The sequence below is a fragment of the Salmo salar genome, chromosome ssa29 (genome assembly GCF_905237065.1).
Source record: "Salmo salar chromosome ssa29, Ssal_v3.1, whole genome shotgun sequence".
In the NCBI taxonomy this organism is placed as follows: domain Eukaryota; kingdom Metazoa; phylum Chordata; class Actinopteri; order Salmoniformes; family Salmonidae; genus Salmo; species Salmo salar.
In genome coordinates this window covers 24,339,959-24,357,020 of record NC_059470.1, presented here as the reverse complement: position 1 = coordinate 24,357,020, position 17,062 = coordinate 24,339,959, and the positions used below count along the sequence as shown (strand labels likewise).

Sequence of the window (17,062 nt, the reverse complement as noted above, 5' to 3'; positions counted from 1 at the left end):
GGAGAGGAAACCAACAGCATGTCATTTTCCAACACTTTGAAATCCTCAAAACGAGGAGAAAACTCACCGTTCAAAGCACGCAGCAGCGATGTATACTTCTCCCGCTGGTCATCTGATAGAGAACAGACTAGTAGTGTCGGAAGGTGGGTGAGATTGTTGTCATCTGATAGAGAACAGACTAGTAGTGTCGGAAGGTGGGTGAAATTGTTGTCATCTGATAGAGAACAGACTAGTAGTGTCGGAAGGTGGGTGAGATTGTTGGCTTCTACTTGGCGGGTCAGAAGGTGTAATTTTCCCTTGAAGGTTTTGACAAGGCTGTACATCTGATGTGTAAAAAGACCCTTCCCTTGTAGTTTGGAATTCAGTTAATTCATGAGGGCCATAATGTTCACGGTGAAGGCAAAATCAGTCAACTATTCTTTACCTTGGAGTTGATGGAAATCCACATATTTTCCTTCAATTTGCAAAAACTCATCAATCTCCGACTTCAGGTCCCACACCCTTTTAAGCACCTTCCCCAAACTCAGCTATGTCACATTTATGTGGTAGGGGAGATCTGCATGACCCGACTCTGTCTCTTCCAACAATGAGACAAACTGCCTGTGGTTTAAAGAGTTTGCTCTTATGAAGTTCACCCCTTTAGTGACTGTATCCACAACATGGCTCATTTTCAGACCACATTTTCAGAGCACCTCCTGATGAATAATACAATGCAGGAAAATCATTTTCTGATCTGGGTTCTGCTCAGCTACTTGATCTTGTATCCTTTTCAAACGGCCAACGTTTTTTCCTGTCAAGTTTGGGCACCCATCAGTGGTCACACCAGATAACTTTTCAAAACTCAGTCCCAGCTTTGCCCCACACTTACTAACCTCCTCCAATAAATCTTTCCCTGTGATTGTGCTCTTCATTGACAGTACTGAAGCAAGCTCTTCTGTAAATTCAAAGTCTGGGGTTATGCCTCGTAAGAATATCAACAACTGTGCCATGTCACGTGCATCACTGCTCTCATCCAGGGCCAAGGAGAAATAGGTGAAATCCTTTACCTTGTCTTTCAACTGTTGTTCCATATTCTCTGTGATGTCCTCAACATCCTGACAGGGAAACATTTTCAAACAGCTCTTTCTTGTCGGGGCAAAGTTTTGATGCAGAGTCAATTAAACATTCTTTAATGAATTCTCCCTTATCGAATGGCTTGCTATGTTTACAAATTATGTGGGACAGCACATAGCTAGCTCTCGCAATTTCGATGTTGGCTGAACGCAGCTTTCTGAAAAGTCATTGCTGCTTTTGCAACTGAGAAAGCAACTCTTTCGATGCACTTGCCCTCTGCTCAGAAGACATATTCCTATATTTCTCTGCATGTTACGTCTAGAAGTATGGTGACAAGTTGTAGTCTTTCAACAGCGATGCTCTCTTTGCACACTAAGCTCACAGCTTCCCTGATACCTCAATAAATAAATATTTCGATGTCCACTCTTGCTGGAACACACTACATTCATTGTCTACTTTCCTTTTCTTTGAAATCTTTGAAAAACTAATTTTTGCGAAATTTCTAGCTAGCTACTATTTGTAACTGTGACGTGTGTGTCAGCCTGTCAGTCAGTGTCTGTCCGCGTGCAGTTGTTATTTATACGTGCCTTCAAAATAAATGTCCCACAAGCGGTGGGAGTTAAATCATTACACAAAGGCGAGTGTTCATTGGGCTTTTAATTTAAATAACAAATACGTTTTTCAAAATTTTACTATCGCAAATTCTTTATGTAATCTGAGCATGATTCCGCGGGCCGTATTGAATCAGGTCATGGGCCAGATACGGCCCCCGGGCCGGCTAGACCATTACAATCATAATCTGAATGTAATGAAAGACTTGCACTCTATAAAATGAAGCTGTAAAATGAAGCTTTGACACTAGGGGGCACTACTTTGCTTGTGGTGCTGCTCTCAGGCAAATCACCACCCAGGTCAGTCATCAGCTCTGATCAAGGTTAAAAGATACTTATTTGGCCAATCATGTCTGTTTGCTTGATGGCGTTCAGCAAATCTCTTCTCCCTACATGTTTAGCATACATCAGCCAGGAGGACAGGAGTGTGTGTGTGTGTCGACCAGTGTGTAGGAGTCAGTATAGCCGTACAAGGTTATACTGCTTCATTCAAACAGAGAGCAGCTGCTAGAAACAATGCAATAACATTGAACCAGGTTTTAATTTATCATTGCTGGATGAAAATTATGTTTGATGTGTTTGATTGTGATTTTATGTCGGAGATAGACATACACAGAATAACAATGGGATACGCTAATAGAAAAATGATGTAGCGGAGTAAATCCAATGATGATGGGCGGTGGATTTGTTTAGAATGGTGATGGGGGTCTTTAAAGCTGAAATCCTTCATGGTGAAACAGCCACGTTCATTTGCAATATTACGACAACAAAGAAGTTACTGCAAACAACGAACATAGTTTTTTCCCCTCGGACATAATTGCACGAGCGATAGAAGAGCACAATATGTGCTGCAATTTATTTTAACAGGCTGCGCAACGCTCCTCAGCTCTGCAACAAAAATAATAACAACGGTGGTGAGGCAGTCATGGCGCTATTTCTGCCTACTGCGGATTCCATCGTTAAGGGCAAATAGATACAGAAGTAACCTGGTGCCAGATCTCTTGTGCTGTTGCCAACTTCTATGGTCATTTTGGCATGACAATAACCACAGGAGTTGGCAAGACCGCACAAATAGATCTGGGACCAGGCTAATGTAGGAGAGTTCCATGGAGGCAAACAGTGATGCAAGGTTCCTGTTATAGATTGTGATGAAACAAGGTTCCTGTTATAGATTGTGATGAAACAAGGTTCCTGTTATAGATTGTGATGAAACAAGGTTCCTGTTATAGATTGTGATGAAACAAGGTTCCTGTTATAGATTGTGATGAAACAAGGTTCCTGTTATTCATGGATTGCATGTTTCGTCAAAATATTGTTTTGAACATTCGTTTTGAACTGATGCCAGACTGAGCATTCTACTCAATGCATATTCAATGAGCGCTAATGAAGATTTCATCAAAAGTGCATTACAGTGGCTTGGAAATACAATGACATTCAAAAGGAGGCAAATAATTAGTAGGAAAAACTTTTGCCATTTTGATGTCACCAGATTAATTTTAGATGCAGTATAACGTTAGATAGCTAGCTAAGATTGAGGGGAGGCCACAGGATTTTAGCTTGCTAACGTTAGCATTGCTAGCTATTTTTGACGAACTTTGCTAGCTAATGACAACATTGGCATCTGTCTAAAGTAATTTTGACGACATAATAATGCTGGAAAAGTTGTTTCCTACTAAATATTTGACTACTTTAGCAATGTCATTGTATTTCCAGGCAATATAGTGTAATTTAGACTAACAGTAGTTAGCATCCGTCCAGAATGACTGGGCTTATCACCACTTTAGGTTACCACTATGGCGCCGCTGATAGAGGATGGCTTGAGAACGTTCATAACAATGGCATGACGCAACCGAGTGACGGAGGTGCAACCTAGGGGGCAGTATTGACACGGCCGGATAAAAAAACGTACCCGATTTAATCTGGTTACTACTCCTGCCCAGTAACTAGAATATGCATATAATTATTGGCTTTGGATAGAAAACACCCTAAAGTTTCTAAAACTATTTGAATGGTGTCTGTGAGTATAACAGAACTCATATGGCAGGCCAAAACCTGAGAAGATTCCATGCAGGAAGTGGCCTGTCTGACAAGTTGTGTTTCATCTTGGCTCTTTTTATTGAAGACTGAGGATCTTTGCTATAACGTGACACTTCCTACGGCTCCCATAGGCTCTCAGAGCCCGGGAAAAAGCTGAACGATATCGAGGCAGCCTCTGGCTGAAACACATTATCGCTTTTGGCAAGTGGCCGATCAGAGTACTATGGGCTTAGGCGCGTGCCCGAGTCGACCCCATGCTTTATTTTCTTTTGTCTGTTTACCTAAACGCAGATTCCCGGTCGGAATATTATCGCTTTTTTTTATGCGAAAAATTGATTTTAAACAGCGGTTGACATGCTTCGAAGTACGGTAATGGAATATTTAGAATTTTTTTGTCACGAATTGCGCCATGCTCGTCACCCTTATTTACCCTTTCGGATAGTGTCTTGAACGCACGAACAAAACGCCGCTATTTGGATATAACAATGGATTATTTGGGACCAAACCAACATTTGTTATTGAAGTAGAAGTCCTGGGAGTGCATTCTGACGAAGACAGCAAAGGTAATAACATTTTTCTTATAGTAAATCTGACTTTGGTGAGTGCTAAACTTGCTGGGTGTCTAAATAGCTAGCCCTGTGATGCCGGGCTATTTACTGAGAATATTGCAAAATGTGCTTTCACCGAAAAGCTATTTTAAAATCGGACATATCGAGTGCATAGAGGAGTTCTGTATCTATAATTCTTAAAATAATTGTTGTGCTTTTTGTGAACGTTTATCGTGAGTAATTTAGTAAATTCACCGGCAGTGTTCGGTGGGAATGCTAGTCACATGCTAGTCACATGCTAATGTAAAAAGCTGGTTTTTGATATAAATATGAACTTGATTGAACAAAACATGCATGTATTGTATAACATAATGTCCTAGGGTTGTCATCTGATGAAGATCATCAAAGGTTAGTGCTACATTTAGCTGTGGTTTGGGTTTATGTGACATTATATGCTAGCTTGAAAAATGGGTGTCTGATTATTTCTGGCTGGGTACTCTGCTGACATAAGCTAATGTTTTGTTTTCGTTGTAAAGCCTTTTTGAAATCGGACAGTGTGGTTAGATTAACGAGAGTCTTGTCTTTAAAATGTTGTAAAATAGTCATATGTTTGAAAAATAGAAGTTTTTGCATTTTTGAGGTATTTGAATAACGCGCCACGGGATTACACTGGCTGTTGAGTAGGTGGGACGCAAGCGTCCCACCTAGCCCATAGAGGTTAATAGATTGTGATGAAACATGGTTACTGTTATAGATTGTGATGAAACAAGGTTCCTGTTATAGATTGTGATGAAACAAGGTTACTATTATAGATTGTGATGAAACATGGTTACTGTTATAGATTGTGATGAAACAAGGTTACTGTTATAGATTGTGATGAAACAAGGTTACTGTTATAGATTGTGATGAAACAAGGTTCCTGTTATAGATTGTGATGAAACAAGGTTACTGTTATAGATTGTGATGAAACAAGGTTACTGTTATAGATTGTGATGAAACAAGGTTCCTGTTATAGATTACTGGGATAAACTTGTGTTTAGTAAGGCTGCTAGAGGCAGTAGGGATGACCAGGGATGTTCTCTTGATACGTGCGTGAATGGACAATTTTCCTGTCCTGCTAAGCATTCAAAATGCTTAGATAGCTAGCTAAGATTGACTTAAGTACTTTACACCACTGGTTACTGTTAAAGATTGTGATAAAACAAGGCCGCAGGGGTATTCAAATCGCAACACCATGAGTGGCTTGCGCTGTCTGAATTCATAATGAACTCAGCTTATATTGCCATAAAATACCCCCAAAAGGATTTGGACTTATCAGCAACAAAATAAACTCATTGATTCATTATAAATTCTAGAGGCTAAATTACAAATGTCTCCCAGGAAATTGATTGATGGCTCAAGAACATCGAAAAATATATAATTCCTGGCTAAATTAGGTTTACAAAAAATGTACATTCCAGTCCTGTCCTCGGAAGCCAATAATTGCAAGTTCTGAATGCTCGGCGCTCTGCACATCGCTAAATGAATATGACACGCTAACGAACATCAAATAATCAGTCGATAACGGACCTCTAGTCTCTTTCCTTCTTTGGCAGCTGCATCTACAGGGTCCCTAAGAAGACTTTCTGCAGGCAGGTTGCTGTCTGTCAACCAACAGCTACAGTAGAAAGGCATATCTTTAAGATGACTTCCATTTCATGGTGGCCACGTAGGCTACAGTATGGAGAACGTATGGAGGCTATTATTAATCAGCTTATCAAAGTGACAGAACGCAGCATTCTATTGACACAGGAAAATACTATAGTATTAATCGCTTGGTGTTTCATGCAGTGAGGAACATTTCCTGAGGAGAATGACTTAAAGAAGCACAGATGTTAACATCCAAACAGTGCCTACTTTTTTGCCGTTTGCAGCAACTCATTCACTTTCATAGATTTGTTAACCATTTTGTGGGCCCCAAGAAACACTGGATGTAAGACAGTCACTAATGATCAGATGGTACTGAATTGGTGAAAGCAGTATGTTTAGAGGCTTTTGTCCTCAACCACCGAAATGTGTCAGATCATTGATTATATCAAGGACGGGGAAGGGAAGAATAAAGAAAGGAAGCTTCGTACAGTACTTGAACAGGCCTGGACATACTCAGTGTACTCTCTCCCATCTGCACCCTCTTTAGGGGAGACTATTGGCTGATAGGAGAAGACAGCTTCATTAGGCATGAGTTATATCAAAGTTGCTTCATTAATCCTTTGGCTGTAAAGTGCCTCTAGGAGTCAGGCCCTGAACATTCTATTGAATCCAGGCGTGGGTTAATATAATGTGTCTGCTCTGTTTCAACAGTTGCAGTCAAAATTGTATTTTCTTTCACAGGCAACATGTGCAACATTGCTATGTTGTTGTCACGCCCTGACCTGAGAAAGCCTTTTTTATGTCTCTATTTAGGTTTGGTCAGGGTGTGATTTGGGTGGGCATTCTATGTCCTTTTTTCTATGCTTTGTATTTCTTTGTTTTGGCCTGGAATGGCTCTCAATCAGGGACAGCTGTACATCATTGTCGCTGATTGGGAGTCATACTTAGGCAGCCTTTTTCCTTTGGGGTTTTGTGGGTAGTTATTTTCTGTTTTGTACATTGTGACCTGACAGAACTGTTGGCTTTCGTTTGTTTCTTTTGTTAAAGTGTTTCTTATTATTAAATATTATAATGAACACTCACCACGCTTCGTTTTGGTCCCCTTCTTCAACAGACGATCGTTACAGTTGTTGTCTTAGGTCTCTCTTTGTGTAGTGTTGTCTCTCTTGTTGTGATGTGTGTTTTGTCCTATATTTATATTGTATTTATTTTTAATCCCAGGCCACCATCCCCGCAGGAGGCCTTTTGCCTTTTGGTAGGACGTCATTGTAAATAAGAATTTGTTCTTAACTGACTTGCCTAGTTAAATAAAATTAAAAATTACAAAAATAAAAACTAGAAAACACACTTCACTTTCATGTGATCGACTGGAGACTTCACACACTCTTTCACTGTTTTACACGAGGATAGAGCAAGTCCTGTCAACCCCTCTAATCCTTGACCTTTTTCGACTATACTGACTCCTACACACTGGCTGACACGCACACACGCAGGCACACGTAGCTAGTTCTAATTGCTGTCATCTAAGTCTTGGCTGAGAAAGTGGTCTCAGAAAAACACTGGATCCATTTAAGGTAACCTTTTTAGGCAGTCGGTAGAGGACTGAGCACACGCATTGGGAATCTCTAACTCTGTTCAACACTGACTCAAAAAAATCTGCTTTTTAATCATTTGAGTTGGTCAGATCACCCATAGTATCACCCCTCTGTATATAACAGAGCACCAGTCAGGGCTCCTTACTAATGTTGATTCAACACAGTAACATACATTATTACAGCATGGTTAACATTTAGAGATGAGCTGGTGTATTCTATTCACTGATCTGAGAGTGGTAAAACCACCCCTATCAAGATAGTGAGATGAGCCGTTTCACATGACATTGATTCAACACACACTCATTACACTGTGTTTGCTAACATCTAAAGATGAGCTGATTCCCTGATGGGCAATGAGATCATTGGTGCAGAAGGTGTTGTTAGTAGAATGGAGGGCTCAATCGATTTTATTCACACCGTTGCAATAATGATTCCAAATCGATGTTAGCAGTGTAGGAAGTGGAAGTGTTCTATTCAATGGAACTCAGTGTTGAAACTTTCCTGCTGTTCAGTTAAACCTATACATCGACCAACTGAAAACAGAGTTCCTACTATATAGTCACAATTGCCTTAGATATTCGACTACCAAGCCCAACAGATTCTTCAAAATGTCTTAAGCTCAGGTTAATTAGCATAACTTGACCTTTTGGTGGGAAATGTATAACCCTGTTTGAATGTCCACAGTGAATACATGATGGATCACCCATATGGATGTCTCATGACCACCCCTCTACGACATCAATAGAGTACTCACTGTTGATCCACTTGGCCTCAGGGTCGTGAACCTTGAAGTCCTTCCTGAAGATGTCCCCCACGGTCAGTTTCCCCTTGAGGGCCAAGCTGTCATCCTCGCCTGCGAAGGAAGAAGTGAAAACACATTTTAAATACATTTGTATCTATTTACAATTTTGATAAGTATGAATTCCAACTAAATAATAGCAGAGGGTCATTTCACAATGAACGCATATTTACGTGAATTAATTACAGAAACACAACACACCACTGAAGAAGCCATTTGGGGGAAAGCCAGCATATTGTTATTTGTGTCAGTGTCTCGATGGTAGTACTGGTACTGAGCTTGAGGCAAGAAACAACAGTTGTATCCTAACATGCTGCTTTACGGTCAGGCCTCAAGCCAAGCAAGCTCATTATCTGCCTGAGACGACTGTGTGGAGGACATAAAGTTATACACACCAGAAGGGGTTACATCCTATCTTTCCTCTTGTGTTTATAACTCCTTTTCCTCTAGCGTTTATAACTCCTTTTCCTCTAGCGTTTATAACTCCTTTTCCTCTAGCGTTTATAACTCCTTTTCCTCTAGCGTTTATAACTCCTTTTCCTCTAGCGTTTATAACTCCTTTTCCTCTAGCGTTTATAACTCCTTTTCCTCTAGCGTTTATAACTCCTTTTCCTCTAGCGTTTATAACTCCTTTTCCTCTAGCGTTTATAACTCCTTTTCCTCTAGCGTTTATAACTCCTTTTCCTCTAGCGTTTATAACTCCTTTTCCTCTAGCGTTTATAACTCCTTTTCCTCTAGCGTTTATAACTCCTTTTCCTCTAGCGTTTATAACTCCTTTTCCTCTAGCGTTTATAACTCCTTTTCCTCTTGTGTTTATAACTCCTTTTCCTCTAGCGTTTATAACTCCTTTTCCTCTAGCGTTTATAACTCCTTTTCCTCTAGCGTTTATAACTATCTTTCCTCTAGCGTTTGTAACCATCTTTCCTCTAGCGTTTGTAACCATCTTTCCTCTAGCGTTTGTAACCATCTTTCCTCTAGCGTTTGTAACCATCTTTCCTCTAGCGTTTGTAACCATCTTTCCTCTAGCGTTTGTAACCATCTTTCCTCTAGCGTTTGTAACCATCTTTCTTCTAGTGGTTTTAAGGCCAGGCACCACAGGCAAAAATTGTGATTTTGCTTCCATTGGTCAATTTTCAGATTTTGGGATATTTTGCAACCATAACTTCCCTACTTTCATAAAATGTACAAATAAATAGGCAATAATGTATAGAAATACTGTAACGACCCTGGGTTCATAAGCGCAATACTTTACAATACTTTATTTGTATAATTTTAGTCCGCTAGTGTTTATAACCATCTTTACTCTAGTGTTTATAACCATCTTTACTCTAGTGTTTATGTAGTAGAGTGATGTTGTTCCCCTAGATTATGCACCAAGTTGCACGCAAGGACAGTTCAAGTAGGCCAGGTCAAGAGGGGATGTTAATAACAATAATAATAATTCAATGTGTTTTCTTTATTTAATTACAGCAGCATAGTTCATGTTATTTTTCGGTGTACAAACATTTTTTGATATCTATATTGTAAATACACCTAATTGTAAAAGTTTGTATATTTTGGTTTGGTCCATCGCGGGTTATCCGTACTTACGTACCCTTTTATCGTTCTCTTTTGGCCGGACCTTCAGCTAGCAAGGTATTGTTAAGGCTTGGTAATTGTGGAGGAGGAATGAGGCGCAGGAACCAGCGAACACAGGGTAGTGGTGTTTTTAATATACACTCACCAAAAAAAAACAAATGTTCCCACACACAGGGGAGAAAATACATGCGGCGTACAACAACGTCGACATGAACACAAGCCGTCACACAAGAAACAATCATTAATCCCGCACGAACAGGAGCGGGCCAGCTAAACTAAATAGCCCCTCTAATGGCTAATTGACCACAGGTGTCACAAAATAAAAAAAGGGAAAAGCAAAAGGGAATCGGTGGCAGCTAATAGGCCGGTGACGACGACCGCCGAGCGCCACCCGAGCAGGAGGGGCGCCACCGTCGGTGGGAATCGTGACAGTACCCCCCTCCTGACGCGCGGCTCCCGCAGCGCGCCGACACCGGCCTCGAGGTCGACCCGGAGGGCGAGGGGCAGGGCGATCCGGACGGAGGTGGTGGAACTCCCTCAACATAGATGGGTCCAGGACGTCCGCCGCCGGCACCCAGCACCTCTCCTCCGGGCCGTACCCCTCCCAGTCCACGAGGTACTGTAGGCCCCTCGCCCGGCGTCGCGAGTCCAGAATGGCCCTTACGCTGTACGCCGGGGACCCCCGATGTCCAGAGGGGGCGGAGGGACCTCCGGCACCTCATCTTCGTGAAGGGGACCAGCTACCACCGGCCTGAGGAGAGACACATGAAACGAGGGGTTAATACGGTAATAGGAAGGGAGTTGCAACCGATAACACACCTCGTTTATCCTCCTCAGGACTTTGAAGGGCCCCACACACTGCGGCCCCAGCTTCCGGCAGGGCACGCGGAGGGGCAGGTTCGGGTCGAGAGCCAGACCCTGTCTCCCGGTGCGAACACGGGCGCCTCACTGCGGTGGCGGTCAGCACTCCTCTTCTGCCGCGCACTGGCCTCCTTTAGTGAGTCCTGGACGGCTCTCCAGGTCTCCTTGGAGTGCTGGACCCAGTCCTCCACCGCAGGAGCCTCGGTCTGACTCCGGTGCCATGGTGCCAGGACCGGCTGGTAACCTAACACACACTGAAAGGGTGATATGTTAGTAGAGGAGTGGCGAAGTGAGTTCTGGGCTAACTCAGCCCAGGGAATATACCTCGCCCACTCCCCTGGCCGGTCCTGGCAATACGACCTCAGGAACCTGCCCACCTCCTGGTTCACCCTCTCCGCCTGCCCATTGCTCTCGGGGTGATAACCGGAGGTCAAACTGACCGAGACCCCCAGCCGCTCCATAAACGCTCTCCAGACCCTGGATGTGAACTGGGAACCTCGATCAGAGACAATGTCCTCCGTGTCATAGAGACGGGACAGCGCGTCGGCCTTAGTATTTAGGGAACCCGGTCTATAGGAGATGGTAAACCTAAACCGGGCGAAGAACATGGCCCACCTCGCCTGACGTGGATTCAGTCTCCTCGCTGCCCGGATGTACTCCAGGTTTCGGTGGTCGGTCCAGATGAGAAAGGGGTGTTTAGCCCCCTCAAGCCAGTGCCGCCACACCCTCAAAGCTTTAACCACTGCTAGCAACTCCCTGTCCCCCCACATCGTAGTTACGCTCCGCCGAACTGAGCTTCTTCGAAAGAAAGCGCAGGGGCGGAGTTTCAATGGCGCACCCGAGCGCTGTGATAGCACGGCACCCACCCCAGCCTCGGATGCGTCCACCTCCACTACGAACGCTAAAGACGGGTCCGGGTGCGCCAACACGGGTGCGTCGGTGAACAGCGTCTTCAATTTCTTGAAGGCTCCGTCCGCCTCCGTCGACCATCGCAAACGCACCGGCCCCCCCTTCAGCAGTGAGGTAATGGGAGCCGCTACCTGGCCAAAACCCCGGATAAACCTCCGGTAGTAATTGGCAAAGCCTAAAAACCGCTGCACCTCCTTCACCGTGGTTGGAGTCGGCCAATTACGCACGGCCTTAACGCGGTCACACTCCATCACCACCCCGTGGTGGAAATGCGATAACCCAGAAAGGAGACGGCTCGTTTGGAAAACTCACACTTCTCAGCCTTAACGTATAGGTCATGCTTCAGCAGTCTACCAAGCACCTTGCGCACCAGGGACACATGCGCGGGGCGGGTGGCGGAATATATCAGAATGTCATCGATATATACAATCACGCCCTGCCCGTGCAGGTCCCTGAGAATCTCGTCAACAAAGGATTGAAAGACGGCTGGAGCATTTTTCAACCCATACGGCATGACGAGGTACTCATAATGGCCCGATGTGGTACTAAAGGCGGTTTTCCACTCGTCTCCCTTCTTGATACGCACCAGGTTATACGCGCTCCTGAGATCCAGTTTTGTGAAGAACTGCGCTCCGTGAAATGATTCCACCGCCGTAGCGATGAGAGGTAGTGGGTAACTAAACCCCCACCGTAATAGCGTTTAGACCTCGGTAATCAATGCACGGACGCAGACCTCCCTCCTTTTTCTTCACAAAAAGAAACTCGAGGAAGCGGGTGAGATGGAGGGCCGAATGTACCCCTGTCCCAGGGATTCCGTGACATATGTCTCCATAGCCGCCGTCTCCTCCTGTGACAAGGGGTACACGTGACTCCTGGGAAGCGCAGCGTTAACCTGGAGATCTATCGCACAATCCCCCTGTCGATGAGGTGGTAATTTAGTCGCCCTCTTTTTACAAAAAGCGATCGCCAAATCGGCGTATTCGGGGGAATGCGCACGGTGGACACCTGGTCTGGACTCTCCACCGACGTGGCACCTATGGAAACTCCTAGGCACCTACCTGAACACTCCTCTGACCACCCCTGGAGAACCCCTGTTTCCACGAAATACGGGGATTGTGACCAGCCAGCCAGGGGACCCCCAGCACCACCGGAAACGCAGGCGAGTCAATAAGGAAAAACGAATGCGTTCCTTATGATTCCCCAGCGTTACCATGTCCAGTGGCACCGTAGACTCCCTGACTAGCCCTGACCCTAATGGTCGGCTATCTAAGGAGTGCACGGGGAAAGGAGAATCTATCGGCACCCGCGAATGCCCAGCTTAATGGCAAGTCCACGGTCCATAAAATTCCCAGCTGCGCCTGAATCGACTAGCGCCCCTATGCTGGGAAGAGGGAAAAATTTAGTAAACAAAACAGGTAAAAACACATGACCAACAGGGGGTTCTGGGTGAATCTGGTGCTGATTCACCTGAGGTAACCGAGAAGTGTTCTGCCTACCATCTCGACTCCCAGACTGGCTCCTCCGGCACCGGTCGGCCGTGTGTCCTCTCCGACCACAGCTGGTGCAGGAGGAGCCACCTCCTCCGGTGCCCCTTGGCACGGCCCCCCTACCTCCATAGGGGTAGGGGCGGGGTGCACGGGGTAGAACGGGCAGGACCCTCTCCGAACGCCCGCGGGCAGCCAGCAAGTTGTCCAGTCGTATGGACATATCTATCAGTTCGTCCAGGGACAGAGCTGTGTCCCGACAGGCCAGCTCCCTGCGGACGTCCGCCCGGAGACTGCAGCGGTAGTGGTCTATGAGGGCCCTGTCGTTCCACCCCGCCCCAGCAGCCAAGGTCCTGAAGTCCAGCGCGAAGTCCTGGGCACTCCTCGTCTCCTGCCTGAGGTGGAACAGCCGTTCACCCGCCGCTCTTCCTTCCGGAGAGTGGTCGAACACGGCCCGAAAGCGGCGGGTGAACTCCGGGTAGTGGTCCCTGGCCGAGTCTGGACCGTTCCAGACCGCATTCGCCCACTCCAGAGCTCTGCCCGTCAGGCAGGAAACGAGGGCACTCACGCTCTCCTCCCCCGTGGGAGCAGGTCTAACGGTGGCCAGGTACAGCTCAAGCTGGAGCAAAACCCCTGGCACCCAGCCGCCGCCCCATCGTACTCCCTCGGGAGCGCCAGACGAAGCGCGCCAGAGCCAGACGTCATGGGAGGCGAAGATGGCTGTATCGGGGCAGGTGGAGGTGGAGAGAGGATACCACTTCTCTCCCATCTGTCCATCCTCTCCATCATCTGGTCCATTGCCGATCCGATGCAATGGAGGACTGTCGTGTGGTGGAGTACGCGTTCCTCCATCGAGGGCAGAGGAGTGGCCGCTGCTCCCGCTGATTCCATGCCTTCTATCGTGGTGCGGGATTCTGTTAAGGCTTGGTAATTGTGGAGGAGGAATGAGGCGCAGGAACCAGCGAACACAGGGTAGTGGTGTTTTTAATATACACTCACCAAAAAAAAACAAATGTTCCCACACACAGGGGAGAAAATACATGCGGCGTACAACAACGTCGACATGAACACAAGCCGTCACACAAGAAACAATCATTAATCCCGCACGAACAGGAGCGGGCCAGCTAAACTAAATAGCCCCTCTAATGGCTAATTGACCACAGGTGTCACAAAATAAAAAAAGGGAAAAGCAAAAGGGAATCGGTGGCAGCTAATAGGCCGGTGACGACGACCGCCGAGCGCCACCCGAGCAGGAGGGGGCGCCACCGTCGGTGGGAATCGTGACAGGTATGTTGTCCTTGGCGCCGTAATTTGGCAATATAAAACTGTGGTAAAGTTACATAAAGTGCTGTTACGCAATTATATGTTTTGTTACAATGTGAACAATTATAAAGATTTATGTTAACTTTCACCAAGCTCGCTAATTAGGGTACCTATTGTAACTCGGGAGTATTTGGGACCGTGTTTGAGTGAGTTGCTATGTGCTCACGCAGGTGCCCGAGAGCTGTGACTGCACCGAGGGCTAACATATTGTGTGTTGTCTCTTCGTGTGCAGGTATGTCTTTTATTTTGTTCCGAATATGTTGTATATAATTTTAATTGTATTGTATAGTGTGCTGTTGGGCACTGAATGTATGTATGCAGTTCCCGCTCTTTTTTGGCCGGACCTTCAGCTAGCAAGGTGCCCGAGAGCTGTGACTGCACCGAGGGCTAACATATTGTGTGTTGTCTCTTCGTGTGCAGGACCAATACACATGATTCAACCATCATAATTCCAGTTGTGGCAGTGTCCTGATTAAAAGTACACAACGCAGAACGAACCACGCTACAAACTGGTGCCGTGACCTGCCGACTGGTCAGCTCAAGCCGACCCCCGGGAGCTGTGCATGTGGCTGAGGTGCACGACCTGCGCATGCGCATTTGTTGATGGTTTGCTGTAAGCTAATATATTATGTGAACAGTGAATGTGAGTGTAGCATACTCATTAGATACAGGTATTCGTGCTTATTTGTATGTTTTTGATGAATTTGTTTATTGCAATTTTTTTTTGGTATTTGAATGCAGTAAATTACATTGTATTTTAGTGCTCTGTTGAGCCATGGAAGACTCTCAAGTCCACAAATGTAGTTATGCTGGGGATTTTAGTGTGGGTAGAGGGAGGGGTGTCCTTGCATTTACACCACTTGTACAGTCAGCTCCTGGGAGTAGAGCGTTTTCTAGTCCTGAGTTTGCAAGCGCTGGGAGGGGTAGGCTGTTTGTTCCACCTGACCAGGGTATCCCACCTCTGTCTTTTGATGTACCGTCATCCACAGTCCTCAGTGATAATGGGACGCCTCCGAGTCAGCTTAGTGACATTATTAAGCAGATTGGTTCAGAGATAGGTGAATCTATCAGAGCGAGTTTACTGCAGTCTGGGGTTTCAAGTCTTGCTCCTGCCTGTCCCCCTCACCAACCCCAGCAGTTTCCCCTGCCTGAGCAGTGTGGGTCAACCTTTATTGATGCGTCCAAGCTGAATCTGGTTGTGAAGTCCGATGTTAGTCCTCCACCTTTCTTTAGGGGTGATGGCTCAGATAAGTACTCTGTCCTGGAGTGGGAGGAGTTAATGGGAGTCTACTTAGAGAAGAGGGGTTACACTGGGTCTGAGAATGTTGGGGAGGTGATGTCTAGGCTCATGGGGAGGGCACGGGATGTGACCAAAGTCTGGATGCGTAACAACCCTGTTGTCACAGATGTTAAGGCGGTGTTCAGTGTTCTCAAGCAACACTTTGGGGATACTGTCTGCTCAGGTATGCCATTAGCTGATTTCTATTCAATCAAACCATATGCTAATGAAGGTCCAATAGATTTCTGGATTAGGCTTAACAAAGCTGCAGAGGCAGCCAAACAGTACCTTGTGAGTGAGGGCAGGACCCTACCCAATGAGTGCTCAGAGTTGGCAGTCATGTTTGTACGCAACTGTCCTGATAAAGAGTTGGCCCAAGTGTTCAAGAGCAAACCCCTTCGTGACTGGACGGCCAGTGAGGTACAGAATCAGTTGGATGAACTGTTAAGGGAACGTAAAGCATGTAGAACACAACTTTCACAGCAGGTGGCTGCCGTCTTTGACTCCCCCCAGGAGGGAGTGGGTCCTGTGAACAGACCTAAGGTGTCATCCTTTTCTCAATGTGGCCGTGAACCAGACCAGGCACCATCTATATCTGAGGGTGAGACATTAGAGAAGGTTTTGACTTTGTTAGAGAAGGCTCTGGTCAGCAATACTCAGTCTGTGAACAGAGGGCCCCGTAAACAGTTCCACAAACGTCAGCGTGAGTGCGCCGTCTGTGGAAGCACTAATCACTGGACCAAAGCTCACTGTCAGATGCACCAGCTGTGCTTCAAGTGCTTCTCTCCGGGCCACATTAGCTTTGACTGTAGTGAGGCTGGGCAGCGAGAGAGCCCTGGATGTGGACAGACTGGCAGGTCTCAGGAAAACTAGAATGCCTCCATTCTGAGGAGGGCAATGTGGGGCAGTCTTATTTTTCCTCCACTGATGATGATATCCAATCTGTTTATCCTTACTTTTGTGAGTCAGTACCCAAGAACAACACAGTCATTTTTCAGAACACAATGAGAATTACGCAGAATGACAGTTTGTTTTACACCTCCGTGCTAGTACAGGATAAAGTTGAGCTGAAGGGGATGTTAGATAGTGGGTCCATGGCTACTACTCTGCGCGCAGATTTTGTACCTCGGTTGAGGGAGGCAGGAGTGGTAGAGGGGAACTTTCTAGCTCCTTCAGACATCATCCTGGTGGGTTGTGGTGGGAAGCAAACTAGCCCAGTGGGCATGTGTGATTTAAAAATTCAGCTTTATGGTTTCAGCTATGTAGTCCCAGTGCTTATTGTAGATGGGCAGGTTGATGAACTCATTGTGGGCACTAATGTGTTGAAGTCTTTGATTAGACAGTTCAAATCAAATG

At 45.8% G+C, this 17,062-nt stretch overlaps 1 protein-coding gene and 1 long non-coding RNA gene across 6 annotated transcripts in view; one reads left to right on the top strand and one right to left on the bottom strand.

The window, feature by feature from the left end:
- Positions 1-17,062, bottom strand: part of LOC106590427 (dipeptidyl aminopeptidase-like protein 6) — a 348,701-nt gene that overhangs the window by 44,875 nt on the left and 286,764 nt on the right. For all 5 annotated transcript variants that reach the window (XM_045710519.1, XM_014181451.2, XM_014181450.2 and 2 more), the window contains one exon: positions 8,228-8,326. In XM_045710519.1, the coding sequence (XP_045566475.1) occupies positions 8,228-8,326 (99 nt within the window). The remainder of the gene's footprint in view (positions 1-8,227; positions 8,327-17,062) is intronic.
- On the top strand, positions 9,865-14,513 carry LOC123731525 (uncharacterized). Its single transcript, XR_006762686.1, has 2 exons — positions 9,865-9,907; positions 14,392-14,513. It is a non-coding gene; the product is annotated as an uncharacterized lncRNA (long non-coding RNA).